Below are 27875 nucleotides of genomic sequence, written 5' to 3' on the forward strand. Positions count from 1 at the left end.
TGGCTCCGGGGCGCCAGCGCCGGCTCCCGATTGGCCAGTGCGCGGGGGATAAAAGCGGAGAGCGCGGGAACCCGCGCCTGGCTGCTGGGCGGTGGCACCGGAGGGACCCCGAGCTGCAGGGTTTCTGGGGCGTCATGAGCTGCATCAACCTGCCCACCGTGCTTCCCGGCTCCCCCAGCAAGACCCGGGGGCAGATTCAGGTGCCGCGCCGGGAGGGGATCCCTGCACCCGGGAGCGGGAGCGGGGTCCGGGTGGGGGTTGTGGCGGTGGCCGGCCGTCCGTGCGTGGCGGGCCCCGAAGTGAACCTCGCCTTCCCTCCTAGGTGATTCTAGGACCCATGTTCTCAGGAAAAAGGTAAGTAAGTCGCGGCCTCGTGGGGACCGCCTCCTCCCCCATCCCTCCCCTCCCCGGGGCTGTCCTCCCCCGGCGCCCCTCCAGGGCCCGCCGCCGCTCTCAGACGGCACCCCCAGCACAGCCCCTGCCGCGGGACGGCGCGTGCCCGCCCGGGATGCTGCGGTTCCCCGGGATCCGGTCCTGGGCAAGGCGTCCCTTCCGTAAGAGTCGTTCCACCCCCGCTCCCTCCGGCCTCTGGCTGCAGCTGCGGACGGTTTAGCCTCGCACCGAAGCCCTCTCGGAAAGGGTCAGCCAAGTCTTTCAATGCTTTTTGTGATTAAATTTTTTAATTCTTTTAAAATCGCGTCTACCATGGGCCAGGTCCTATGTGCCCTGCAGTATGGGCAACCCCCCCTCCCCCACCTTCCGATGTGACTGTTTCCTTAGTTTACACATTAAGGAGTCAGACCCGGGTACCTTTGCTCCCCTGATGTGAGGCACCATCACCTGACCTAGGCAGGACTAGCCAGCCCCCTGAGAAACGCCCTCTGCCCGGGGAGGGGGGGTGGGGGGGGTGGGTGGGGGGGTCATTCCAGTGCAAGCTCTAGGCTCTGGGAGAGGCAAAGTGATTTTCTTATTGCGCAAAAAAATTTTATGAAATCAGTTCCGACGAGTTGATGGCCCCCGGGATGAGACTGCTTTGGAAGGCAGTCTGGCTCCTCTCCTCCACATGGGGCTTTTGCCTCTGCCCGCTCCACCAGATCCCTGAGACCCTCACCCCTCTATCCCCTCCCCGGACCATCTAAGGGTCATTCCTTGCCACCCTCCCCAAGGAGAACACTTACCACCTCAGCACGCCTCTGTTATTCCATTTTTCCCGGGGCTCCCTGACTGCTCTCACCAGTATGGCATCTGTGGATGCCCAGAGCACGGCCCCTCTGTCCTCTTTTTCTCCATTGGTGGGTCTCGGGCTGCAGACCCTAGAAGGTGGTGGGGTGCCCCGCATGTGCTCAGGGGGTCTTCCTTGCCCACTGTCAACACCGTGGGGCTCACGGAGGGCCCCCGCTCTTGCAGTACGGAGCTGATGCGAAGGGTCCGCCGCTTCCAGGTTGCCCAGTACAAGTGCTTGGTGATCAAGTACGCCAAGGACACGCGGTACAGCAGCAGATTCTCCACGCACGACCGGTGAGTCCCTGCCGGCGTCTGTCCTGTCACATGACCGCCCACCCCCCACCCCCCCAACCCTGGAAGCCTGGTGAAAATTCCCAAAGGCCTAGAACACACCGGAAGAGCTCTCTTTTAGCAGGAATGCTTAGTAATGCTGACGCCTGGCATCGAAACACTGCAACTCTGCAAACTTTCAAAGTCGCTTGGCCAGGGATCATGGACTTGGCCTTGCGCGGAGTTCTAGCCCAGTGCTCTTAACCAGGAGAGGCTTTGCGCCCCCGTCCCGGGGAGTCCATTTGGCAGTGTCTGGAGACAGTTCCAGTCTTCACGACTGCAGTGGGGGAGGGGCACGGGATGCTTCCAAACCGAACATCCCACAGCACACAGGACAGCCCCACGGCCAGTATCTATCCTGCCGGTTGTCAACAGTGCTGCGCTGACGGCTGTGCTGTGGTAAACTGATTTCTTTGAGCCTGCGTGTTGTTTTTCGTTTTACTTTGTCGTCCTTACAGCCGGGCTCGCTCTCAGTTGTTGCGTGGTCTTCATGCACCTGCTTTTATGTTTATCTGCCTGCGCAGGCTCCCCGAGGACGTTTCTGTTTGCCATGCACAGGAGGGAAGAGGAAATTTACATTGGCTCTTGCCTGTTCCTTGGCTACGGATCGAGGCCTAAGACATCTGAGCCTGGGACGTGATCTCTGTACTCGGGGCTTGTCCCACTGAAACCACCCCCCACCCCGTGGCAAAGCTATGCTGTGCCACGGACAGAGCTTGCAGCCTGGGAACCTCAGAATGGCCCCCTGTGTGTAGCGTCGGGGTGGCAGTTGTGGGGTTTGTGAAGCCAGGCGGGGAGTGGGGTGGACAGTGCCTGGGACTCGGAGCTAAGCGGGAGGCTTTGGGTGCCACGTGCTTCTGGCCATGCTGTCCGATGCTGGTCATTTCTGCCATCCAGTTTGCTTCCGCTCTAAAACATGCTGTTCTGCGGCTGCACCACGCAAGGGCCCATCCAGGGAGGACGGTGGGAGCGGAGGAGGCAGCAGTGTCCCGGGAGAACTCGGGCAGATAGGGGCCCCTTGGAGCTCTGCCTGGAGTGGCACAGATGCTCTCTGACTCGGGCTGCAGAGGCTGGGACCGAGCTGTTGGCTCAGGAGGGACAGGGCTCCAGACATGCTGCCCTTGCCCGCCCTCTGGTTTTTTTCTATTTGGGGAGGGAAGGGGGAATTTGAAATACTATCTCATGCTAGTCCCAGATCTTGGAGTAGAATTATAGCAAGATAATAACTTATCTTGCTATAAAGTATTTTTGTTTATTTTTCTAAATACAGCTACGGGCTGCGGGGCCTTCAGAGAGTATCAGCGGCCTCCAGCTCAGGTCATGGTCCCAGGGTCCCGGGGAGCAGGGAGCCCGCTTCTCCCTCTGCCTCTTCCCTCCTCCCCGCGCCCCCCCCGACTCCCCCGACGCTCATGTGCTCCCTCTCTCAAATAAATAAACAAAATCTTGAAAGAGGGGGCCGCCTGCGTGGCTCAGTTGGTTAAGCGTCTTCCCTTGGCTCAGGTCATGACCCCAGGGTCCTGGGATCGAATCCTGCATCGGGATCTCTGCTCAGTAGGAAACCTGCTTCCTCCTCTCTCTCTCTCCATCTGCCTCTCTGCCTACTTGTGATCTCTGTCTGTCAAATAAATAAATAAAATCTTTAAAAAGAAAAAAAAAATGGTTCTCGGTGTGGGGACAGGTTGGGTTGGAACCTTCCCACACATGGCCTTTGGCTTTCAAACATTTCTAGATATGGTTCTCCCCATTGGGCACACAGGACACAGTGTGACCTTGGATTTGAATCTTGGCTCTGCCAATTAATAGCTCTGTGATGGTGGAAAAGTCCTCTGACCTGTCAGAAGAGCCAGATGGATTGAATTCTTCTCCAGCAGTGCTGGCTGGGGTTCTGGGCTTATCTCTGCAGGGACACACAGGGTTGAGTCTGGTGCCCAGCCTCCGCCCAGTACCACACTGCACCTTCCAGAGCACTTTAGCCTTGAGTGGGCTCTTTAGTCCATAGAAAGAAAGAAGCAAAAGATTAAATTTTAGGACCACATTGGCAGAAAGACAGCTAGAATGCAGCCCGAGTTGTATTTAGGTATTCTTTTTCCCATTTTTAAAGGAAATTAAAGCATTTCACCTGCCCGGCCCACACTAAACAGAAGTGGAGCCTTGAGTCTCCGTTAAGCGTTGTAATGTGCATTGTTAACTTCTAGTCTGGTGCCTCAAAGGAAACCGCTTGGGTTGAATGTTTTTCTGAACACGGGCCTTTATCCTCCCCAGAGGCTTCCCACAGGTACTAACTTCAAGGCCCAGCCCAACAGTGCAGCTGCTTTGCGGGTAGGGTGGTCCCGGGAGCTGGGCGCCAGCCCCAGCATTCAGGTTTCCTCTCCCTGGCCTTGCTCACCTGCTGGCTTTCTCTCCCCAGGAACACCATGGAGGCACTGCCGGCCAGCCTGCTCCGGGACGTGGCTCAGGAGGCCCTGGGGGTGGCTGTCATAGGCATCGACGAAGGGCAGTTTGTAAGTTGGCCCGTCCTGGCATTCTGCCTAGGAACTCCCAGTCTGTCCCTCTTCCTGCTTTGTTGGTTCTGTCTTCTAGTAAGCAATGTTAACTTCAGCTCATGTCTGAATGCCCTTGGATTCTCCACACTGCTTTTCAAGTTTTAAGGGATTTATTTTACCTTCTTAAGGAAAAAATCTAGGGGCCCCTGGGTGGCTCAGTGGGTTGAAGCCTCTGCCTTCGGCTCGGGTCATGATCCCAGGGTCCTGTGATGGAGCCTGCTTCCTCCTCTCTCTGCCTGCTTCTCTGCCTACTTGTGATCTCTGTCAGTCAAGTAAATAAATAAAAAAATCTTTAAAAAAAATCCTATTAAAAAAAATCTATATCTATATATATAAAAGGGTCGCTTAGCCATTAAGCATCTGCCTTCAGCTCAGGTCATGATCCCTGCTGCCTGCTTCTCCCGCTCCCACTCCCCCTGCTTGTGTTCCCTCTCTCGCTGTGTCTCTCTCTGTCAAATAAATAAATAAAATCTTTAAAAAATAAAAAATAAAACAAAATCGGGGGGGGGGGGCGCATCTAGGTGGCTTAATCAGTTGAGCCTCTGACTGTTGATTTTGGCTCAGGTCATGACCCCAGAGTCATGAGATCGAGCCCTATGTCGGGCTGTGCTGGGCATGGAGCTGCCTAAGATTCCCTTCTCACTCACCACCCCCCTAAGAAAAAATATATATACATATATTTACAGTGAACAACAACAACAAAAAAATCCGTTTTCTTAGGGTGCTTGGCCTGCTCAGTCTGTACAGCCTATGATTCTTGACCTTAGGGTTATCTGTTCAAGCCAATTTCTCAGCGCTGGTATGCAAGCAGTGCTCTGTTTGCCTCTCTGTTGCTTCTGGCATGTTTGTTATGGATTTGTTTCTCTTCTTTGGAAGTGCACCCTACAGGAGCTCTTCCAGCCCAGGATGGTTGAGCGGCAAGCTTTCTGAGTCTTGGTCGGAAAACGTCTTTGTTTTGTTCTGTAGGATAAGCAGGGTGGCAAAGGGTGGCTTTCCTGAGCCGGTGACTGGGTGACGGGTGTCCTGGGCCGTGTTGCGTTTAGTTTGGTGACTGCTGTGTCTTTTACATGGGAGCGCCGGTGCCTTCTTGCCTGGCTGGGAGAACGCAGCCACTACCCTCCACATCTCCTCACCGTCCGGGAGGTGTTCTGGGAACATCTCCCAAAGCGTGTGTGGTTTCAAAGACTAATTTCCATCTGGGATTTTCAGGTCCTTCTTTTCGCGGAACTCCCGCTCTCGGCCACATTTCCTTGTTTCTGTTTACGGACGTCCTGTTTGTTTTAACTGCGGCCGTTCCTTCCCTTGCCTTTTGGAAAATCTTGTGTTAAAGGCTTTTCTGGCTCAGTCTTTTCCTTTCTGGAAGCGCGTACACTGGCTTGGGCACATGGTCCCTTTTACTGTATTTTTTTTTTTTTTAAGATTTTATTTATTTATTTGACAGAGAGAGATCACAAGTAGGCAGAGAGGCAGGCAGAGAGAGAGAGAGGGAAGCAGGCTCCCTGCTGAGCAGAGAGCCCGATGCGGGACTCGATCCCAGGACCCTGACATCATGACCTGGGCCAAAGGCAGCGGCTTAACCCACTGAGCCACCCAGGCGCCCCCTTTTACTGTATTTTACGCCACGTCTGTGCCCTGAGATTCTTGTGCGCGCCCGGGGAGGGGTGGTTCGTCACTGCTGCAGGGAGAACCCACACTGCGGGACCCGGGGGCGCCTCGGGAGGGCTTTGCTTCCGGCGCTCATTCTGGGGAGGATTTTAGGAGGTTGGCTTAGCCTTTGATCCAGTGCCCTCAGGAAGCGGGGTGATCCTGTCCAGTATCCTAAATCTAATTATGTGACACTGGGGCCCGGCTGTGGGTGCCGCTGGGGCTGGCCTTCTCTTCCCAACCCAGAAAAACAATCCAAAAACCCATTACATGTTGGTTCTATGTCTGTCTAATCTTTATAGCCGTACTTTTTTTTATTAACATAGAATGTATTACTTGCTTCAGGGGTACAGGTGTGTGTCTCATCAGCCTTACACACTTCACAGCTCTCACCATAGCACATACCCGCCCCAGTGTCCGTCACCAGCCCCTCCAGCCCCCCCAGCCCCCTCCCCTCCAGCCACCCTCAGTTTGTTTCCTGAGATGAAGAGTCTCTTAGGGTTTGTCTCCTTCTCTGGTTTCATCTTGTTTCATTTTTCCCTCCCTTCCCCGATGGTCCTCTGTCTTGCTTCTCAAATTCCTCATGTCCGTGAGATCATCTGATAATTCTCTTTCTCTGATTGACTCTTGTGCTTCGACGATCCTTTAGCTCCATCCACATTGTTGCAAATGGCAAGATTTCAAGGGTTTTTGGATGGCTGCATAGTATTCCATTGCATATATATACCACATCTTGTTTATTTGTTCTGTAGGTGTACGTTTTTCTTTTTTTTTTTTTTTAATATTTTATTTATTTATTTATTTATTTATTTGTCAGAGAGAGAGAGAGAGAGCACACACACAAGTAGGCAGAGCGGCAGGCAGAGGCAGAGAGAGAAGCAGGCTCCCTGTGGAGCAAGGAGCCCAATGCAGAATCGATCCCAAGACCCTGGGATCATGGCCTGAGCCGAAGGCAGTGGCTTAACCAACTAAGCCACCCAGGCGTCCCTGTAGGTGTACATTTTTATTTTTATTTTATTTTATTTTTTTTTAAGATTTTATTTATTTGACAGAGAGAGAGATCACAAGTAGGCAGAGAGGCAGGCAGAGAGAGAGAGAGAGAGAGATGAGGAAGCAGGCTCTCTGCTGAGCAGAAAGCCCGATGCGGGACTCGATCCCAGGACCCTGAGATCATGACCTGAGCTGAAGGCAGTGACTTAACCCACTGAGCCACCCAGGCACCCAGGTGTACATTTTTAAAGAGGGGGTTCCTATCACGCTGTGTGGCTATTTACCCGTGACAGCAAACGTCCCCGCTCGGAGGATGTACCAGTCCTTCCACAGGTTTACAAATGCAGCGTACCTTTCTCACACAAGCCCCCTGGCATGTGCCATTTCAAGGCTGTGACGGACATCCTCTGTCTGGCGTACTGGGGTTGATCTGTGAGGTGGAATTGCTGGTCAAAGGGCCAGTCCTGTCCCATCCACCCATCCATCCATCAGTACTTTCCGGGCCTGTGCCCCACGCCAGCCGTGTTCTCAGTGTTGGGGATCCAGTCAGCGTCTCCACCCCTGTGCTTACACTCTAGCCCAGGGAGAGAATGACGTCATAGGTCAGGTGGAGACAACTGGGGGGAAAGGCACATCAGGGGGACAGAGCTAAGGTGAGGTGGTCAGAAAGGGGCCTGCGAGAGAGCCAGGTGGCGTGTGTCTTCTGTAGGAGGTAGGTGGCTCCGGGCAGGAGAGAGGACGGCAGGTGCAGAGGGCAGTGTGACCACCGGGCCTTTGCAGAAATCCCCAGGAGAGAGGCGTGAAGGGCGGGTGCTGGAGCGTGCCCATGTGTGCACGCACGTACACACCAGGGCACACACACCCGCACACCCTACTCCACTGCATTTCTCTTTTGTTTCCAAGACCTTCGTAGTCCTGTTTCCATGTTTATCTGCTACCCTCCAAGGCTTTCCTAAGCTTGGCTCTGGGTTCTTTTACCTGCATCGAAGCTCCTTTAGGAAGCGGCTCGCCGCTGGTTGCCCCGAGGTATGGAACAGGCAGCTGGACGCTAGTGAGCCAGCTCGCCACCAGCGAGAACCCTCTGCTGGTACTTTCCCTCTTGGATGCCCCTGCTGTAACTTTTTGTGTGCACCAAGACAACCCGAAATTTGCTAACTGCTTGGAAGTTCTATTTTATTTTTGTTTATTTATTTTTTTTAAAGTTTTAATTTATTTAAATAATCTTTATACCCAGTGTGGGGCTCAAACTCACGACCCTGAGATCAAGAGTTGCACACTCTTCTGACTGAGCCAGCTGGGGACCCTGAAGTTCTATTTCGTTTTAAGATTTTATTTATTTATTAGAGAGAGAGAAAAAGAGCACACAAGCAGGGGGAGCCGCAGAGGCAGAGGGAGAAGCTGACTCCCTGCTGAGCAGAGAGCCCAATGCGGGGCTGGATCCCAGGACCCTGAGATCATGACCTGAACCAAAGGCAGAGGCTTCACCCACTGAGCCACCCAGGCGCCCCTGTTTATTTTATTTTCTTTTAAAGATTTTTTATTTATTTGGGAGAGAGAGTGGGGGGTGGGCTCTCGATTTCCTGACTGAGAGATAATGACTTAAGCTGAAACCAAGAGCCAGAGGCTTAACCGACCACACCCCCAGGCGCCCCCTAAAGTTCTATTTAAGCTGCTATGACAAGTAGCACAGATGGGGCAGCTCACACAGCAGGAACGGATTCTCTCTCAATTCTTGAGGCTGGAAGCCCGAAATCAGGGTGTGGGCAGGCTCCCTTCCTTGTGAGGGCTTCCAGACGCCTCCCCTTGGCTTGCGGATGGCCGGCCTCCCTCCGTGTCGCCATCCAAAGGGCCCCTTCCTGTAAGGACAGCCGTCATATGAAATTGGGGCTCACCCTGCTGACCTCATTTTAGTGGGGTGGTATTTGCAAAGACCCTACCTCCAGATGAGGTCATGTTCTGAGGGACTGGAAGTTAGGGTTTCAACGTGAATTTGGGGGGTGGGAGGGACACAGGTCGACCTATAACATAACGTAAAAACGAACAGCAATAGAAATCAACATCCGCACGAGCTTCCTGGCGGGTGTTCTACGGGGTGCTGGCCATGTGCTCCGCCCTGTCCTTACCTTGGAGACCTCGGGAACCCCTGCTGGGGACCCCTTCCCAGGGAGGTGGCATGTGAGCAGGGGACGATGTGAGCTCTTTGAATGCTGGCGTCGGCGCAGTGGGCGGGAGGGGGGCTGAGGCCCTCCCAGGACCCCAGAAAGGGTGTGGAAGGACGAGTGTCCTGACGTTATGCCTCCGTGTGGTGGGTGAGGCACAGGGAGGCTCATCTCTGGATCGTTTTGCACCTGCCCCCACCCAGGGATTATTTGGTAACGTCTAGAAACTGTTCTCTCTGTGACAACTTAGAGAAGGGGGTGTTTACTGGCCGAGAGCCCCTTGCAGACTGGGAGCTGCATTTCTGCGACCCGCAAAGCGTGGGCGAGCATGCCAGAGTCCCCGTGGGTGGGGCGGGGGTTACCTCTGTAGCTTGGGCCTGGCCAGCCCTACGGAGGGTAACAATCGGGATTTGGCTTCAGCTGAGTCCTACTCGAATTGCTCTCGGTTTTCCTACAGTCACCTTCGCGGACCTTGTCTTGCTAACGGTCCATGTCCCGGTAACCTCACACCTCGATAAATGGGCCAAGCCCGGCCTAAATGGCTTGGGGAGAGACCCGCTGCCCCAAGACAAGAATGTGCCTGTTCACACAACCAGAGAACAATCCAGACAGACAAACACGGCCCGCTGGAGGCAGAATGATTGAGCAGGGAAAACGCACAAAGGACCTGCAGAAGCAGCCCTGGGCCGCTTAGCAGGACCGCTGATTGACAGTGACCACAGGGCCTGCTGTGTCCTCCTGCTCTGTAAGGTGCTGACCCCCCTAGAGGCATCAGAGGGCACATCACTGTTTGAATGCCTGACGTTCCCCGCCTCCCCCCTTCCAGTTCCCAGACATCGTGGAGTTCAGCGAGACTATGGCTAATGCGGGGAAGACCGTGATCGTGGCCGCACTGGACGGGACCTTTCAGAGGAAGGTGAGGCATCTGATCCCGGCCTTGGAGGGGCTGGGCAGGAACAGGGGCAGACCTGCCAGCCTCGGTGACCGGGGCTTGCCACTTGGCAGCACGTTGAGTCGGCCTCGTCCCAGCATCCTAGCGGGGGCACGCAGGTGAGCAAGGCCCAGCTCCCGGCTTGCCCCGGGACCATCCAAGGGTGTCAAGGGACAGCGCACCTGGCCAGGTGGATGTGCTCACCTGCTGCCCTTCCGCTGGGAGCATAGGCCTTTGGGACCATCCTGAACCTGGTGCCCCTGGCGGAGAGCGTGGTGAAGCTGACAGCGGTGTGCATGGAGTGCTTCCGGGAGGCGGCGTACACCAAGCGTCTAGGCTCGGAGAAAGAGGTAGCGCCCACCTGCCTGCCCGGGGTGGGGGTGGGGTGGGGGGGTGGGGAGAGGCCGGCAGGCGCCGGGCCCCGCCTCAGTCCGCGCCCTCTGCGTCCCGCGGCCAGGTGGAGGTGATCGGGGGAGCGGACAAATACCACTCCGTGTGCCGCCTCTGCTACTTCAAGAAGCCCGCGGGTCTGCCCGCCGCGCCGGACGGCAAGGAGAACAAGGAGAACTGCCCCGTGCGGGTGCCCGCAAGGCCCGCGGAGGCGGCGGGAGCCCGGAAGCTCTTCGCGCCGCACCAGGTCCTGCAGTGCAGCCCCGCCGCCAACTGAGGCCGCCGGCCCGCGCCGCCCCCCGCCGGCCGCCCGCCCCGCCCCCCCGCCGGCCGCCCGCCCCGCCCCCGCGCCCCCTGCTGGCAGCCGCGAGGCCCGCCCCAGGAGGAAGTGGGGGCGGGGCGAAGACGGGACTTTCTGCCGCCCGCGGTGCGGGTCTCGGGCCGGTGGTCTGCGCGTCTGCGCGTCCCGGTTCCCCTGTCCCTGGTTCCCTTCCCGGCCGCCGGTGCCCCCGCGAGCTAGGGCCCGGCCGCCGCAGCCAGCCCCACCCCCCACCCTCCCGGGGGGAGGAAGGGCAGAACCACACACTGTGGCGACGTGGGCGCCCATGGCTTCTTCCCCCTTGTGGCTTTCGCCGTTGAGTTTCTGTTCTCACTGGGAAGTCCGTGCGCCGGTACCTCCCGCGCAGACCCAGCTTCGGCCCACGCAGAGGTTTCTGTCTCTGCTTGGGACTCTCGGCCCCCAAGGGTGGCTGGACTTGGGTCCTCCTGCTGCCTGCACCCCCGTGATCATTTTCTCCGGAATTACAGCTTCTCTCACACGGGAGACCCTTAGCCCGATGGGTCTCAGGTCCCAGGGGCCTCTCTTTTAAAAAGCTGGATGTGGAGGTGTTAGGGGCAGAGGTGGCTAGGGTTAGGATCTAGGATTCTGTTGTAGCCTGTGAATTAATAACTAATATTAAAATTTACTGGTTGGTGAAAGCTCATGTGTCTGTTTTTTGAGGGGTTTTTTAAGATTTTATTTTTGAGAAAGAGCACAAGTGGGAGGAGGGCAGAGGGGAGCGGGACAAGCAGATTCCCCGCTGAGCAGGAGCCCAGTCCCAGGACACGGACATCATGACCTGAGCAGAAGTCAGACACTTAACTAGCGGAGCCACCCAGGGGCCCCAGAAGCACATTTGTCTTTTACAACCTGGGATGCCCCAGGTCTCACTGTAGACAGCTCTGACGTGACACAGGGCCCGGGCCGGGGCGGGGAGGGGGGGATTTCCTTCCAGATCCTTTTCTAGCACTTCTAGTTTCTTCGCCACACCATTTTAACTGAGAAGCGACCACGAAGCACATTCTGGGAGGAACATTTGCTTGCTCTTCTGTCCGGATGGGTTTCAGGACAAAATGGGTAGCCGGAGGGGCCTGGGGCCAGCTGGGGCTGTGGGGTCAGGTTTTATTTGTGAAACAGACATTTGATAGCTCAGGAGCCCAGAAGACTAGCTCAGCTGCACCTTGTAAAATGGGCTGTCAGTGCCTTGCATGGAAGCAAGAATCCGCTGGGGTGGCTGAGCCCCTCTCCCAACTCCAGTGCAGATGGAATCAGGGTTCTGGGGTAGCCTCCTTGCCCTGGCTTGCCTCTCCCCTTCGTTCTACTCCAGCTTGCTAATGACTGGCTCTGGGTGACAGGCGTTCACAGAACCACATTAGTTGCTACTCAGGATTTCCAAACTAAGAGGTCCACTTTTGACATTCCCCACTGTCACTGCTCCAAAAGGGGAATGAGATGCTTCAGGGACCCTGACCTCTCCTGCCAGAGATGGGCTTTCTCCCCCGGGGCAGGCCGGCCCAGGATGGGCTCTGGAGGTGCTAACCCCTGGCTACAGGAAGTGGAGGCCTGGGGCTCCTCACTCTGCTAGGAGGGGTTGGGAAGGAAAGAGTTACCAGGGAAGGGATATTCAGTGGGGCAGCTCCCAGGTGCCCCCCCAACCCCAACTCCAGCAAGGGCACAGCAGGGCCTTGGCAAGGCAGTCCAGAGAAAGTGTCTTGTTTACAGGCTGAGCACAGTTGCTATTTTAAGATGCTGCGGAGGGCAGTGTAAGGCATGAGACCCCAGACAAGAAGAGTGTGCGCAAGCGTGCACTAGGCATACCCGTAAGGCAGAGGGCTGTGGCTATTCAAAATGCAAGTTCATAAAGCACCCCACTCCTGGGGTGCACCCCAGAGTGGAACTTCTCTTGGACCCCTAGGCTGAGGTCCAACGAATAACAGTGGAGATTATGAACGAGAAAAACATTTATTCTGTCTTGGAATCCGTCTACTAAAACCAAGAATCTGTTGTCTTAGCCCCAGGCTCCTTAATACATTCAGAACAGCCGGGGTTTGGGGGGGCCGTGGGTGCACCCCACACCTAACAGTGGCAGGATATTTACATAAAGCTGGGTGTTTCCGATCAGGCAAAGCCCCTCCCTGTTGCTAGGGGGTAGGAACAAGGAGAAGGGAGTGCTACCTGGTGCCCCTGCAGTGAGCAGACCAGCATCCGCCCAGAGGTACAGGCACAGCGAAGGGACCCGGATCCAGGAGCAAGCAGACACAACAGCAGTGAGCCCGGGGCTGCCGGCTCCCAGAGCAGGCAGGGGGCTGTGGGCACGACAGTGCCAGGAGGTGGGAAACAAACCTGAGTGAGCGGGAAAAGGGGCCCCGGCCCTGCACCAGCAGCAGAGCGGGGGGAAGGCTCGCAGCCTCCTCTTTGGCACGGAACCCCAAGTCACTATGGCCACCATGGCCTGGACCTGAGCCTGCCTGGGCTGGGGAGAAGCTAAGGCACTTGTCAAAACGGCATGTCGGGCCCGTCCAGCTCTTTCAGGTGGCTGGGGGGCATGAAAAGCAGTAACAAAACACATCTGGCTAAAAACCCTTTTCTAGAAAATGCCCTCGAGGAGTGGTGGGTGAAGCCCCTGGGGCAGAGGCACTTGGGGCTGGGGCTCTGCACCAGCAGCCGGGGAGGGGGAAAGCAGGGGCTCTCCAGGTTGTGCGGTGGCTCCCATGGGCACACCGGACGGGAGAGGGGGCCACAGCTCCAGGAGGCAAGGCTCCTGGGAGGAGTCCAGGCCAGGGGGCAGCCCCCTCCCCCAGCACCTTTCCTGCCTCCCTTACCATCCCCCGCAGCAGCTCAGTACACAGGGGGCGGCTGGTAGCCCTCAGTGGTCTCCGCGTTCTGGGTGAAGGGTGGCTGTTGGTAGTTGTCTACAGATGCTCCAGGGTAGGAGGCGTAGGCCGTGCTGGGGTCCGGAGTGGGGTCTACGTAGTTCTGGATGAAGTCGTCCACTCCGGCCTTGTAGCGCTGGTAGGCCAGGGAAGCTAGCACACCCTGCAGGGAGCCCCGAGTTTCAGGTTCCTCAGCCTTCCACCACCCTTCTCCTGAGGCACTGCCGCCCTCACCCGCCCCGGCCCACCTACCCAGGAGAAGATGGAGAAGAAGCTGAAGGTGATGGCCGCCCGGGCCGAGTCGGCCCCCACCAGCACATCTTCCTTCTTGGTGGCTGCCCACTGGTTGGTAAGGAAGCAGAAGCCAACGAACCACAGGAAGGTCCAGAGAGCTGGGAGGAAGGCCGGGAAAGCAGGGTCAGCAACGTGGAGGGGGCGGGGGGCTGTCCAGTGACCCAGGAGGGGTCCCCTGTGGCGGGGGGAGGGGTGCAGAGGAGGCCCTGGGCAAGGATCTCCCAGAAGCTTCCAGGCGTGCAAAGGCCGCTGATGCAGAAGCCAGGGTGGGGACCGGGGAGCCTGGCTCCAGAGCCCTGGGACCGTCGCTCGACGCTGGTGGGCTTCCGCAGACCGACAGAAATCCCTGTGCAAAAGCCCGTGTCCTCGAGTGGGGCAGGGACCCCGGGCTGCTCCGGCCCCCCATACCAGGTTGTTTGCCGAGGCCCTGCAGTCCCAGAGCTCCAGGGCTTTGGGGAACACTGGCTGCTCCTATTAACCTCCCCAAATAGAGTGGGGGTGCCGCTAGCAGGTACCTGAGAAGAGCAGGTCGCCGATGACCAGGTATTTGCGGTCGGTGGCGTTGCTGATCTGGGGAAAGTAGGCATCAACCACCAAGAAGAAGGCCGAGGCCAGGAAGGCCAGCACCCCGATGGCGCTGCCGTAGCCGCACGCGTCCTGGTTGTGGTTGAAAATGCAGTACTGCTGTCTGGACTGGTGGGTGTTGCTGTATCCCTCGCCGAAAATGCACGAGAACACGATCAAGGCAAAGACCTGAGCAGACAGGTGGGGGTGAGCTGAGTGGTCGCCAGACAACCCAGAGCGGGGCACGCATGATGGGGACCCTGGGCTCTCTCACTGCTGCTTTTCTCCTCTGGGCAGGGGTCTGGCGCTGCGGCCCCTTCCGAACTTGGGTCGGGAGCCAGTAAGCAAGTCGCCTCCCGGTGCACAATCCCCACTTCTCCCTACTCCCTTCCCCAGGGCACCGGCAGATACCAGCAAAGCCGCCATCAGCGGGGGCAGGGCTGGGGATTCCTGGACTGGGTCCTGGTGGGGAAGAGACGGGGATCTCCTGAGAGGGGACTGCCCGGCCTCGGGCTGTCTGCCAGGAGGGGTCACCGTGGCTCAGCAGGAGACAGGCCACAAAGTCACAGAAACGCAGGCTTGGAGCCCCACCCTCAGACCATCTTCTGCCCGAGTCACCTGCCTAGCGCCCTGTCTAGATTGTCTTCTGCCTGAACACCTGGGTGATGGAGAACACCCCCCCACCAGCCGCACGGTCTCAGGAAAGGCCCGCCAGCATGCTCTGAGCAGAAGCCCATACCCCCAGACTCCCACTTCTTGGTGCCTCCTCCAACGCTTTCCCGCTCCAGCCTGGCCTCCCCAGTTGAGCGAACCGTCTTCCTGCGAGGACGGCTGGCCTCTGTGGTATCGCGTCTCTCGCCTTTGAGGGAACCCCAACCTGCTTCCTGTCCGTAAGGGAGTCCGGGCTGCACAGGGCACCCCAGGCTAGTCCGACTGGCAAGCCTTGTGGACACGGTTCTACACTTGGAACCCTGCAGGTCCTAGTTGGGGGGACAAGGGAGCGGCTCTAGGCTCTTGGGAATAGCCTCATGTCACCTTATGGCCTCCCTAAACTTCAAGGCCACCACCCCATGCCAGCAGATGCAAGGATGCAGGGCGGTCTGCACACCTGGCTCTCAGTGGGAGGGGCCCAGGCCTCTCCCCCGCCCGGCCCTGCCCGAACAAGGCCCTGTCAGTAGGCTCTGCGGCCACCAGTCACAAGCCCCGCCCCCAGCTGGAGATGAAGCCGGAACTCCGGGATGCTGGGAGCAGCGTGCCAGGCCCCACTCCTGGCACAGCCATCCCGACACACGGGGCATCTGGCCCTTGGGGCAGACCCCGCAATCGGGCAGGGAGGGGGCATGGGTGCCACTAAGGTCCCTCGTTAGGCTCCAGTCCCAGGAAGGCATGACGAGGGCACTTCGTGCCCACTCTAACAACTTGTCCAACTTTGGGCGCTGCTTGTCCAAGAGCCTGTGACCTCCCCCCACCCCTCTCCCCCACCCCATCCCACTGCGCCCCCGTCCTGGAAGCCTTTCCTACCTCACAGGGAAGGGTACATCCTGGGGTGACCTGATCTTGGGTGGGGAAGCCGACCCGCGCGCGGCCTGCTCCAGAGTGGAGGGGGAATGCTGTTTCAGGGAGCCGCACTGCTCCCGTACCCGACGTGGCTTGGGAAAGCTCCGTCCCGGAGAATTCCCCCAGCACGGAGTCCCAGCACGCCGGCCACCTGTCCTGGAGCGGCCCCAAGCTCCTCCCACCGCCAGCAGGGCGACAGGCCTGCTCCCCGCGGTGCCTCCGGGCCACCCCGCGACCGGACCCGGCCGGTGGGGGGCAGCGGGGACCGGGGAAAGGCGGGGGAAGCTGGGGCCGGTGGGTGGGAGCCGACGGGGCCCGGGCCCTCTCGCCGGCCCCACTCGCGCCACCCGCACGGTCCCGGCCTCGGCCGCCGCCACCTGTCGCGCTCGCAGGCTCGCGGCCACCCCCTCCCCCGCCCGGGCTCCGCGGCTCAGTCCGGTCCCCCGGCCCCGCGCGCGGCTCACCAGGCACACGACGCGCGTCACCACCTGCGGCTGCGTCAGGAAGCGCCGCAGGTCGAAGGAGCCGCCGGCCTTGGCCGCGCCGTAGGCCCCGCTCTCCATGTCGCCGTCGCCCCACCGCCGTCGCCCCGCCGCCACCACCGCCGCCGCGGACCGCCAAGGACCCAGCCGCCTCCCCGCCCCGGCCCCGCCCCCGGGGCGTGGCCAGCGCGGCCCCAGGGACCGAGGGCAAAGTGCGGCTCGCCGCCAGGGGCGAGTAGAGCGGGCGGGGCCTGCGTTCCGGGGGCGGACGGCCGTCTAGCCCACCTCGAGGCCGGGGCCCCGTCCCCCAGCTCCCAGAAAGGGGCCCCAGCGTGCCGGGGAAGAGGGGGAGGCACGGAGGGCCCGCCCGTCTGCCCCACCTACACTTTGGCCCTGCCGTCCCGCCTTCTTCTCGGGAAGCTCACCGGGTGCCTGTCCGGGCCTCACCTGCCCAGGACCCAGGCTCGTAGGCACCGGTCTTCTCTCCCCATTGCGTCCAAAACCCCAGGCCACAGCCTGGACGCGCTCCCCGACCGGCCTGTCACTCTTTGCTTCTCTGCGGAGCTAAGCCTGGGGTGGCGTTGAGCCGGCCCCCTCCCCCCCTAAATCTTCCCTGGCTGGACCAGACCCCAAGTATGTATGGCTTCAGACTTCCACGCCCAAGTTTCCAGGGTGACAGGCAGAGCTCAGGGTTTAATCCAGTTCTCCTCCCCCACCCCCACCCCCCAATGATTTAGAGCATCGAAACCAAGAAGGCTGAGTGGGGGTGGGGTGAGGCTGCGTTTCCCAGTCACAAGCCGACTGGCAGGGAGGAACTCCAGACACTTTTTGCCAGTTGGCAGGCGAGGATTAATGCAGGGGTGCTGGGGTGGGGGAGAAGGGCTCAGAGTCCTCCCAGGTGAGGAGGCGGGGCCAGACAGCTAGGTCACCGGGAGTGGGCTGCCACTCCAGGGACGAGGGGAACAACTATGGGGGAGGTGGGTTGGTGCAGCCGGGACTTTTCCCAGTGTACGCTACTTTCTCTCCACACCGGCGTGGATGGTGACAAGCAGCTTAGGGGTGAGGACGGGGACACACAGAGCTCCCCCACTTCCTATGGACCGGCCCCTTGCATCACAGCCCACTCCATCCGAAAATCCTCAGCCTAACACCGTGTGGGTGTCATCAGAACCAGGGCAGGCGGGCTTTTTCTTCATTCAAGTGGTGGGTCCTTCCATCGTGGATGAAGACCGGGGCCCTCCGGAGGGGACTCTGTCAAGCTTGCCTCTTCTGGTCACAACCTTGATGACAGAGGAGTTAAGATTTCAGGTTAGGCAAACACACCTCTCAGCCACCCCCTCGCAAGGCCTCTGGGAGTTTTATGGTGTCAAGTGCATCAGCGCCCTGGGCAGCAGAAGGGGTGTAAGGGTTAGTCACCCCACTAAATGAAGGGGCAGGGAACTGAATCACCAAGAGGACAAGCACTGGCCCCTGGTCACATGGCCGGTGAGAGCCCAGTCTCTATATCCCATTTTATAGAAGGGAACACAGAGGCTCAGAGAGGTGGCAAGGCTCTCCCACGAATCTGGCCTCTGGAAGGGACAGAGTCGGGAAAGAGGGACCCAGAGGTGGGCAAGGGGAGTATCAAGGACAGACAATGGCCACTGAGAAGCCTGGCCAGGGAGGGAGGAAGGCAACCAGGAGATGGCAGTGTCCTAGAGGCCCAGGACGTGAGAAGTTCACGGGGCACAGGTGACAGCTGGAGGGGGGACCGATGACACAAAGACCCTAGTCACTTTACAAGTCAGTGAAGTGAGAGCCTTGGAGAGGGGACCCCAGGAGGTCTGGACCTGCCTCTTGTCACCAGCCGGGAAGCCTCTGTCACCCGCCTATGTAGTTGCCAAGGAGAGCAGCAGCCCGTGATCCGCCCTGGTCCCTGGAGGGCATCATCGACACACTCCTGTTGTCCCTCCTCAGACCCATCAGGAAGACAGGTGAACGCCCCACCCAGAGACCAGGTGGCTCCATCCGAGGGCTGCTGGGGGTGTTGGTCAGGGTCACACAAAACCAGGGACGTGCAAGACCTCAGCAGGCACTTGGCACCATGAACTTTTCCAAGACACGCAGGAGCCACATGGCCCTTTGTTTGCTCTGGCAGCGGCCCTGCCCTACAAACCCACCCACCCACTGCCTCCAGCAGGACTCCGGGTGGTGGCCCATACAGGCCACCAGCTGTCCTCACAGACCCTCACATCCTGCATCCAGTTCCTACCTGGTCCACCAGGCCTGGGCCAGCAACCAGCAGGTGACAGCTGCAATGGAGATGAGGCTGCTCCCTAGCACCACGATGGCTCCCTGGGGCAGCTGTCCTGTGAGGGAGGCAGACGGCGGAGCTAGCACCCCTTCCCAGTGCCCTTCCTTGCTCTTGGCCGTGGCAAGGCGGAGCTCTTTCACCCCCGTGGTGGCCCTACCAGGAAGTGCCAGCGGCCCGTCTGGGAACCAAGGGGTTCTCTCACCTGGGGGCACCAGCTTGAAGGGGCTGAACTGGACACTGATGTCATTTTCAGCCTGGCACTGGAGCCTGGTGGACTTGTTGGTAAGGGTGAAGGTGAACTTGGCCGGCTGACCATAGTTCGGCCTCTGCTGCGTGTGGACGGTCCCATCCTTCCCGACCAGGCTGTAGGTGATGGGTGGGCTGCCCGAGGACACCTGGCAGGAAATCTCTACCCTGGGGCCCGACCCTCTGTCCAGCAAGGTGAAGTTAGCTTGCAGCTGGGACACGGGCTCTGGAAGGCGGAAGACGTTAGTTAGCATAGGCATGGCTGGGTGACTTTCGCACCCTCTCCCCAGCAAATTCCCTTGTTATGGAATGCCTCCTGAGCTTGGAGGCCTAACTGTTATTGCTCCCTCCTCCAGGCAGCCTTCCGGATTACTCCCTCCGTCTCTCGTGTCTGAGCTTCTACTCTACTTGCAGTGTATACTACACAATTTCGCGTTTGGCATATTCTGGGTTGTTGGGCTTACTGACTAAAAATACATACAGGATCCCTAGTTAAATTTGAATTTCAGGTGAATAATGAAAAACTTTTTAGTATGACTAACTCTGTCCTGTGCAAAATTTATCTGGCAGCCCTATTTATATTCTTTCAGTCTTGGCTCTTTTACTAGAAGAGTTCCTTCCGAGCAGAAACTGTCACTTCTAAGAGTCTAGATTCTAGAAACCCCCGGGGCCTTCAGCCTAATGCTATAAACAGACTTACAGATGAGTAACAACCACCACCCCTTGTGGCATACTGACCACCTACTAGAAGCTTCTGCTGAATCCCTCCTGCCCTCCTGGGCTAGGAACTATTACTATTTTTGTTTTGCAGATGAAACAACCAGGCCGGACAGAAGTTGACTGACTTGCCCAAGACCCACCGCCTGCTAAGTGTGGAGACTTGAATCTTGACCATAAGCCTCCAGGCCCTGAGCCCTCCTACACCAGGCTGGCTCCTCTCAGGGAGGAGGTCAGGGAGCCCCCGGGGGCCACCACTGGCCTGGGCAACACCCTCCAGTCTCCTCCTCCCCACCAACTACAGCCTGTGCCTCCCACCAGGAGGGATGTCCCACCAGAAGTGGGATGAATACAGATTTTAGAGCTGAACAGAGTGGGGGTTTGAAACCAGCCTTTGCCACTGGCCTGGGGTGACATTCTTAATCACCAAGGGCTTTACATAGGCCAGGAACCACGAACCCCACTCGCCAGTTGCTGTGAGGATTGAACTAGATAAAACACGAAGGTGCCTACTTTATCAGCATGAGGCCAGAGCTCAACCGATGGGGCCCCAGACGGTCACTTTGACACTCCCCAAGGGCCCCTGCTGGGAGATGGTGCCCTGGGGCCCAGCCAGGAGCTGCACTGTTCTGGATGCAGGTCTAAGGGACCCAGAGTGGCCTTGGAGGTGAGCAACCTGTCCTGTCCCTGCCTCCTGGCTTCTAGCCCAGACCCTGCCCCACCGCCAGCCCCCCAAGTGCACTCACTGGTCCACAGCTCCCAGTACATCTGCAGCTTGGTGCTGGCTGAGTGCGTGCCCTCGGGGGAGGCCGCCTGGCAGGAGTACGTGAGCAGGTCTGGCCTGGACTTGAGCGTGATGTTGATGCTGAAGGAGGCCGGGTCTCCGGTCTTCACCATCTTCTTGGCGACCTCAGTGCCCTGGCCTGCCCAGAGGGAGTAGGTGACGGGCGGGGGTGCCTGGGGTGAGTGGCACGTTATGACCACCCTGCGGCCTCTGGGGAAAACCTCCAGGACTTTGTAGGCAATGAAGGTCTCATGGGTGACTTCTGGCAGGTCAAAGGGTCCCAGGCCGAAGAAGGAAACCAACATTGATCAAACACCTTAAGAAAATGCTGGTTTTGCAGTTCCTCAAAAAGTTAAAAAGTTATCATGTGACCTAGCAAATCCCACTTCTAGATAACTATCCGAAGGATGGAAAACGGGGGCTTCAATGGCTACGTGTCCACGCGGGCTCACGGCCGCACTACTAATGACAGCCAGAAGGCGGACGAAGCCAGCGTCCGTCCACGGATGAGTGGGTAAGGGAGACGGGGTCTGGCCACACCATAGCCTAGTCCTCACCCGCGAAAAGGAGCGAGGTTCTCACCCATGCTGCGGCCCGGACGAGCCTTAGAAACATCACGTGGAGTGAGAGAAGTCAGACCCAGGAGGCAACCTATCTTCGATTCCGTTCATGGGAAATGTCCAGAATAGGAAAATCCCGAGACAGAAGCAGAGTGCCCTGTTGGCAGGGGTTGGGAGAGGGGCAGATGGGGAGTGACTGCTCGTGGGTCGGGGCTTTCCTTTTGGGGTGATGGAAATGTTTTGGAACTAGGCGGGATGACGTTTGCACAACATGGTGAGCGCACTAAACGTTAATGAACCGTCACTTTAAAATGGTTAATTTTGTGTTATGTGAATTTCGCCCCAATTTTAAAAAGGAAGGAAAGAAAGCCCTCCTGGATAAAAGTCTACCTCTGGGGTTTTAGACTTTTTGCCCTACAAAAATGAATTTCCTACAAAAATGACATCAGGACACGGGTAGGAAGCATGGAGAAGTCTGGGACACGGGTCTGGATAGCCGACACTGAATTCAACTTCTAGATGCTACAGGTTGGTCGACTGTAAGTGGCAGGGGACGGGCACCGGAGTCCTTCCTGCCCAAGCAGGAGAGCAGGACTCTATTGCTTGTGGACTGAACGGCCCCCTCCCAGGAGCAGGCAGTTAGTCTCGGGTTGGGGTGCGCCGGATGCCCTCCAGTGTCAGAGGCTTCCTGCTCCTTCCAGACCCAGCAGGGCACCTGGGATACAGGGGAGCTGGCCAGGGCCCTGTGCCCAGAGGTGTCAACATGTGGTTTAAAGGGACAGTCAGAAGGAGGGGGTAGAGAGTAGACTCAGATCCACAGGCGCGAGCTGAGCCAGAGAGAAAGGCCACTTGGGAAAGCAGGATTTCCAGAGAGCAGGGAGGCCGCTGAAGGAGGCGATGCTGGCAGCACTGGGTGGGGAGTGGGGGGCGCGGTAGGACCGGATGCCGGAGCTCCTGGGGACACGGGGACACGGGGACATGGGGGCCAGACCTGCTCTCCAGCGGCAACCTGCGTTTCTCCATCAAGACTGCCTCTCTGCTTGGGAGTAACTGCCCTGTTTTGCAGGCAGATGCTGGAGTTGATCTGATGCAGAAAACATTTCTAAGCGCTTCCCACTGGCCCTCTTGCTGCCCATACTGAATTCTTCCAGACAGAGGTCGGGAGGGAACAAAGCTGCCTGTCAGTGCGGGCGCAGGAGGGAGGCCGCGTTGCCTGCAGCATTCTGCGCCTGTGGGAGGAGAGTGTGTAGGGCAGCCTCGGGGGCGGGAGTGTGTGTGTGTGTGTGTGTGTGTGTGTGTGTGTGTGTAGAGGAAAGGGTTGACGAAACCGAAATATCACGAGCCTCGCGCATCACCCTTGCCCCGCTGGGCGGGCGCCCCGGCTCTGGGAGCCACGCTGCCATCAGATAACTACTCACCAAGCAGAGAACCGGAACCTGCTAGAATGTGCTTGCTTCAGAGACCTTTCCTGGAATCCTAAAGTTTCTGACCACGAAGCGTTATTTCTTTCTAGACATGGTTCTCTGCTCCGGTCGGTTTTAGTTTGCCTTCTAGGGGACCTTTGTGCCTGGAGACATTTTTGGTTGCCATGAATGGTGGGGGGCGGGGGCGCTCCTGGCATCTAGTAGGGGGAGGCCAGGAAGGTCACTAAAACCTCCAACAAGACCCACGACGACCCCCATAACGGAACCATCCAGTTCCAATGTCAGGAGAGTCGAGGTTGAGAAACCGTGGTCTTGACAACCTTCAGGAACCTTCCAGAACAGATTTCTAGGCCTGCCCACGCTGCACAGACACCAACAGCTCTGGGCACACCCCGGGGCCAAAGGGCCAGCTCCTGGCTGCCCAGATGCTCTTGGGGCCCGAATCTCCCTCCACACGGGGAAACGGGGGCTCAGGGGGTTCATTGTGATGACACTTTCTTCGCTCTCTTCGTGGAGGAAACGACTAATACAAGCTGCAAGAAAAGCCTGGGCCACCTTGGTTTCCATTTCGAGGGCCAGTAATAGAAACTTGATTTACATAAACTCACAGACCAGAGTCACTTTTGGCTGCGCTAGGCAAGGGGGCCATTCACTTTCTGCTCTAACCAGACCCGTGTGGTCTTTGTCTGTTGACCGTTCCATTTATGCATTTAACCCAGCAAGAGGGAGAGGTCCGGCATTCAATTAAAACTTCATCAAGTGCGTCAGGGCACTGGAGAGTGGGACAGTGCACTCCGTGCGATGCAGCGACAGGCCCACGCTCACACCTGAAGCCGAGCCGAGCCAGGCTGGGTGGGTGGGTGGCCGCGCAGAGCCGCCTTCTGCTGCTAAGGGGAGAAGGAAGCCCCTTGGGTGAATGGGGGGACCACAGGGCTGCCGCCACCCTGGCCCAGAGGCCCTTCAGGGTCGCCCCTGCCTCTCTCCAGACTTGTGTCTGTGATAACCAGAGGTTGGAGATTTGAGTCCCAACCCTAGAGATCCGATGTATTAGACCTAAATTGGGCAGGTGTGGGTGTCTAGGGATTTGATTTTGAACAAGCAGCCCACGTGCTGAGGGTTGAATTGGGTCTTCCAAGAAAGATGTGGTCAAGCCGCATCCCCCGGGTCCCATGAATGGGCCTTATTTGGAAACAAGGTCTTTCCAGACGCTGTCCAGGGGCCCACAGTGGATGAACGTGGCCCTCGTGAGAGGAGAGACAGAGACCCGCACACACAGGGAGAGGCCATGGGAAGAGGCAGGCAGAGGCTGGAGGGATGCTGTCCCCAGCCACGAACACCAAGGACTGCCAGGAGCCCCCAGCAGACAGGAGAGAGGAGGCCTGGGTCAGCCCCTCCCTGCCGCACCCCTGCCTCGGTCCTTTAGCCTCCAGAACCAGGAGAGTGCGACTGGCTGTTGTTTTAAACCACCCGGTGTGTGGTAATTCTTTAGGGCAGCCCAGGAAGTTACAACAGCACCCCCTCTGAGGGGTTCTAGGACGTTGTCGCCGAGAAACTCCGCACAGGTTTTAGGATACTCGGAGGACCGGAGGCCCGTCCGTCAAGGTCCCTCTGCCCGCTCTCGGGAGTCCGGTCGAGCTTGAATCCCTGCTTCATCCAGAGATCCCCCCTCCGACTGAGGACACTGTCCTGCGTCCACGGCAGCCCCAGGGCCCCAGGCCACCCTCCCTGCCCCTTAGGAGGCTCTGCCCGTCCCCCTTCACCCCTACCTTCCCCGATCCTGGCCTCCTCCCGCGGAGCCCTCTGGAATGGAGGCTCCGCTGGGACCCCGACACCTCACCGATGCCCAGGGGACCCAGCCTCCCCTCCCAGAGCAGGGCCTGCCCCGTGGTTGTTCTGGGTGGTGGGGTCCCCACAGCCTCCCCAGCACTGACCTGGAGGACAGGGGCAGACATTCTCCTGGCAGGTCTGGACTATTCTCCTGCTCTCCTTCCCAAACACCAGCCTGGAACCCCATATCTTCGGACCTTTTCTACCCTGCTCCTCTGGGTTGTTAGTTGCCTAGCAACACCCACCATTCCTTGAACATTCCCGCTCCAGGTTCCCACCACTCCCAATACCACACCAGCCGCAGTCCGCAGTCCCCGGGGATTTCACACCCGACAGAGATCGCCCCACTGCTCGCTCCCGCGTTTAGCGGAGTCATGTTTTAAGGTCTGGCTGCACTTTATTTGGTCAATCCTTCGAGCTACTCGGGCAAAAAACTTTGGGATCCCCTTCTCCGGTTCCGTCTTTCGCATCCCATCGCCACCCTCTCCCCACGCGCTGCTGGCCTGACCTTCAGAATCCATCTTGATCACTTCCCCGGGGGCTCTGGCCATCACCGAATCTCTCCTCTGGATCCCAGGAACCGCCTGATAGCTCCCTGGGATTCCACCCCCAGTCCCCAGCCCCGTGCTCCCCGCCCCCCCCTCTCCCCTGCTTGCTTCTCTCCAGCATTTACTGGGTTCCAGCACACAGTAGAAGGTGCTTCTAGTCACTACCTTCTGTCCTCTGCACCCTGCCCTGCTCCCACCGGAATGTAAGCTACAGGAGGGGGTGGGGGGGGGGGATCTTTGTTTTTTTGTGCACCTTGTGGACCCACCTTGGGGTCTAGAACAGTGCCTGGCACCAAGCAGGGGCTCCTACGGTCTCTGCCGAATGAATGAATGATATCCCAGCGGGCCTCTCCGGCGTGGAGTTAGCAAGGCTTGTTGGGCAAGAGTCTGAGCAGAAGTCAGGGGCCGAGGGGGGGTGGGCAGGGGGGCACCAGCCCTGACCAGGTACTTCCCGAAACGGGGACGCAAACGTGCGCCACCTCAACCGCTCTCTTTTTAGCAGAAACACCAGAACTGACGTGTTTGTTTTTAAAGCAAATGAGGAAATGATCTTTCTGCTTGTGCCGCCTTCAAGGGGGACCCACCCTTCAGGGGAAGAGAGACAGATGCCAGCTCTGCGACCCCGTGACCAGAGCGAGGTGATGGTGGAGACAAGTTGGGCAGGAACACCACCCCCAGCCTGGTCAGAGGAGGAGGTGACCCACCACCCTGACCTTAAGGGTCACAGGACTAGAAATAGGGTGGGTGGGGGCAGAGCTGGAAAAGGAAGGTGGGGAGGCCAGCACCGGGGCGGGACCAGGAGAGGCCCCTCCCCTTGGCTCTATATCACCCCCTGGTGGAGAAGGGGGTCCCTTGCCCTCTGGCTGCCTGGGAGAGTCAGTCAGACTTCCTTGGCCAGACCTGGGGGGTTGGGGAGGGAGCCTGGACTTCCTCAGCCTGAGTGCCCCGCCCTGGGCGCCCCAGCCCTCACTGGGATCACACCCACCTACCCGATCGCTCCAGAGCGGACCTGTAGTAGAAGGACTGGGGTGCACCTGCCCAGGGACACGCCCTCTGCTCCCCTTCCCTCCCAGCTCCGTAGCCCAACCGGAAGCCAGCTCTTTCCTTGCCCCAAGTGCCCTGGAGGTCCCCCACTGGCCTGTTCACCCCCTACTCCTCTCCATGCTCTCCAGGGCCCTGCAGGGCTTGAGGCCAAGTTCCAGAACTCTCCATCTATCCACCACCAGACACCCGCTCACCGTCAGCAATCTCCGCTAGCCACGGCACCCACCACGACACCCACCACGGCACCCACCACGGCATCCAGCGTCTCCCTCAAGCGTGCTGGGCTACTCACCTACCTCTGGCTCCACGGAGAAGCTGCTGGTGACTGGAAAAAGGGAGGGTGCGGAGGTAGTAAGCAGGGAGCCCCGGGTGGAGGGGGGACGCGACACCACCCAGAGAGCCTCCTGCCAAGGCCGGAAGGGAGGCCCAGGACTCCAGAAGCGCCTTCGCTCCCAGAAGCTCTTTCGAGGGCGCAACACTCAGAATCATCAGCCGTTTGCTGGCTGAGTAAACAGTGCGTCCAGCTCAGGGACCCAGCCACCAGGCCACGCTGTGCAGTGAGAGGCTGGTCTGAGACTCAAGCCCACAGCTTTCCCCTGCTGTCCTCAGGCTCCTGGAAGCATCCGTGCCTCCGGGTCCCTCTCCTGCGCTCCCTGGCACCCCTGCACCCTCAGCCTGCCTCCCCAAGGCCCTGGCAGTAGTCCCTTCTGCCCCCGACGGTGTCCCCATGAGCTCACCCATCACGGCCCAGCACAGCAGCAGAAGGAGCCACATGCCGGGGTAAGGGCCCTGCTCAGGCTGGCAAGAGCTCCGTCAGCAGGGCCACCTCCACTCTGGGGCCCCTGGACACTCCTGGGGTGGGTGCCTGCAGCAGGCAGATAACCCAGAGGCCACAGCCCCCCAATGCCTCAGCAGCCAGGGCTGGGCCCAGAACAGCTAGGCCTCCACGCTCTCTGGGGGGATTGGGAGGCCCCTGGGCCTCGAAGCCAAACTGGGGGCTAACACTCGGCCATCCCGGCTGAACTGTAGAAGCCTGGCTTGTTTTTGGGGGGAAGATGTGCACCCCTAAGCCTTGGAATATGTAACGTTACGTCGAGAGGGTACCGGTAGTAAGGTTGCTAATCTTCTGATCTGAGATGAGGTCCTTATTCTGGATTATCAGGATGGGCCGTTATTACGAAGGTCCTTCCCAAACTCCCCCAGGAGAGTCTGACACAGACAGGAGACCTGGGGGGCTGGGCCCGTTAGAGAGACAGGCAGGAGAGGCCGCCTGGGCCCATCTCATGCTGGTTCCTTAGTGACCACCTGGTGGGCACCAGCTGGGTGGCTGACACTGGGCTCAGCCCCCAAACTAAAGCTCAGACCAGATGGGCCCCTGGTCCCCCCCAGGAGTGTGTTGCAGTGGGCCAGCTCAGAGCGGGGAAGGGTTTTACCTCCTGCCCATGGACGGCGGTCATTCCCCGGGATCTGGACCCAGTGCTATCGAGACCAGAGGAGGCCAGACCACATCACATGGGTGGCGTGGCCTTTTTGGCAGTCTGCAACAGAGCCCACTGGATCCAGGTAGAGGGAGGCGGGGGGGTGAGCCAGGGAACCTCTGGGAACACTAAGGCTGGACCAGGACGCGCCCCCTCGGGGCTGGGGGCTCAGGGCAGCTTGGAGCTCAGAGAGAATGGAGGGAGCAGGTGAGGTGTGGGCCAGGACCCAGCCAGCCCTGCAGCTGACCCCTGGCTCCAGCCTGCCCCAGGCAAGCTGGGCTCCTCCCAAGCCAAGCCCCGGGCTGCTAGACTGGTTTATTTAGTTTGTGCTGGGAAACGCCCATCTGGGCTGCCTTCCTTGGGTAAGATGTGCCGCCCCTGGGGATCCGTTTGCTTCCAGTAGGGGCTGTTCTCTCCTGCAGAACTCCCTGGTGGACCTCATGCCTGCCCCCTGCACAGCCCAGCAGTGACCCAAGGAAGGCAGGAACAGTGACCCAAGGAAGGCAGGAGCAGCCTTGCCCTCGGGTACCCTTGGCCCTCCTCGGGGAAAGGCGAGGAGGCCCAAGAGTTCTGGGCGTGGTGGGAAGCCTGTCGAGCACTTGACCTACTCACATGGAGGCAGCGGCAGGGATGTTGGGAAGCAGGGTGAGGGGG

The 27875-nt window shown here is 58.9% G+C and overlaps 3 protein-coding genes across 7 annotated transcripts; 1 reads left to right on the forward strand and 2 right to left on the reverse strand.

Annotated features, from left to right (window-relative positions):
* Positions 1–60: 60 nt before the first annotated feature.
* Positions 61–10535, forward strand: TK1 (thymidine kinase 1). The gene is made up of 7 exons (XM_059379492.1): positions 61–200; positions 323–354; positions 1408–1518; positions 3962–4055; positions 9717–9806; positions 10052–10171; positions 10279–10535. The coding sequence occupies exons 1-7, from the start codon at positions 135–137 to the stop codon at positions 10486–10488; spliced, it is 723 nt and encodes a 240-aa protein (XP_059235475.1). The 5' UTR covers positions 61–134; the 3' UTR covers positions 10489–10535.
* A 1938-nt stretch (positions 10536–12473) lies between these two features.
* Positions 12474–16449, reverse strand: SYNGR2 (synaptogyrin 2). Of its 2 annotated transcripts, XM_059379493.1 has the most exons (4): positions 16283–16444; positions 14213–14450; positions 13656–13795; positions 12474–13566 (listed from the first exon to the last, which is right to left on the reverse strand). In XM_059379493.1, the coding sequence occupies exons 1-4, from the start codon at positions 16379–16381 to the stop codon at positions 13369–13371; spliced, it is 675 nt and encodes a 224-aa protein (XP_059235476.1). In that variant the 5' UTR covers positions 16382–16444; the 3' UTR covers positions 12474–13368. The 2 variants fall into 2 exon arrangements, with proteins under 2 accessions (XP_059235476.1, XP_059235477.1); XM_059379494.1 differs by lacking the exon at positions 13656–13795 and having other exon boundaries at positions 16283–16449.
* A 71-nt stretch (positions 16450–16520) lies between these two features.
* Positions 16521–26605, reverse strand: C16H17orf99 (chromosome 16 C17orf99 homolog). 4 transcript variants are annotated; one of them, XM_059379490.1, is made up of 6 exons: positions 26481–26605; positions 26036–26068; positions 20303–20479; positions 18796–19065; positions 18552–18648; positions 16521–17580 (listed from the first exon to the last, which is right to left on the reverse strand). In XM_059379490.1, the coding sequence occupies exons 1-6, from the start codon at positions 26515–26517 to the stop codon at positions 17574–17576; spliced, it is 621 nt and encodes a 206-aa protein (XP_059235473.1). In that variant the 5' UTR covers positions 26518–26605; the 3' UTR covers positions 16521–17573. The 4 variants fall into 4 exon arrangements, with proteins under 4 accessions (XP_059235473.1, XP_059235471.1, XP_059235474.1 ...); XM_059379488.1 differs by having other exon boundaries at positions 20303–20602; XM_059379491.1 differs by lacking the exons at positions 26036–26068; positions 26481–26605 and adding an exon at positions 25938–26027.
* Between the last annotated feature and the right edge of the window lie 1270 nt (positions 26606–27875).

This window comes from Mustela nigripes, chromosome 16, assembly GCF_022355385.1.
Source record: "Mustela nigripes isolate SB6536 chromosome 16, MUSNIG.SB6536, whole genome shotgun sequence".
In the NCBI taxonomy this organism is placed as follows: Eukaryota; Metazoa; Chordata; class Mammalia; order Carnivora; family Mustelidae; genus Mustela; species Mustela nigripes.

Coding starts and splice junctions, on each gene's coding strand:
- SYNGR2 (XM_059379493.1), bottom strand. CDS start 16,381: ATGGAGAGCGGGGCCTACGGCGCGGCCAAGGCCGGCGGCTCCTTCGAC. Junction 14,451..16,282: donor TGACGCGCGTCGTGTGCCTG/GTGAGCCGCGCG, acceptor CTGTCTGCTCAG/GTCTTTGCCTTGATCGTGTT. Junction 13,567..13,655: donor TCTTCTCCATCTTCTCCTGG/GTAGGTGGGCCG, acceptor GGCTCCCTGCAG/GGTGTGCTAGCTTCCCTGGC.
- TK1 (XM_059379492.1), top strand. CDS start 135: ATGAGCTGCATCAACCTGCCCACCGTGCTTCCCGGCTCCCCCAGCAAG. Junction 201..322: donor AGACCCGGGGGCAGATTCAG/GTGCCGCGCCGG, acceptor CTTCCCTCCTAG/GTGATTCTAGGACCCATGTT. Junction 9,807..10,051: donor ACGGGACCTTTCAGAGGAAG/GTGAGGCATCTG, acceptor CTGGGAGCATAG/GCCTTTGGGACCATCCTGAA.
- C16H17orf99 (XM_059379488.1), bottom strand. CDS start 26,517: ATGTGGCTCCTTCTGCTGCTGTGCTGGGCCGTGATGG. Junction 19,066..20,302: donor GTACTGGGAGCTGTGGACCA/GTGAGTGCACTT, acceptor TCCGCCTTCCAG/AGCCCGTGTCCCAGCTGCAA. Junction 18,649..18,795: donor CTTCAAGCTGGTGCCCCCAG/GTGAGAGAACCC, acceptor CCTCCCTCACAG/GACAGCTGCCCCAGGGAGCC.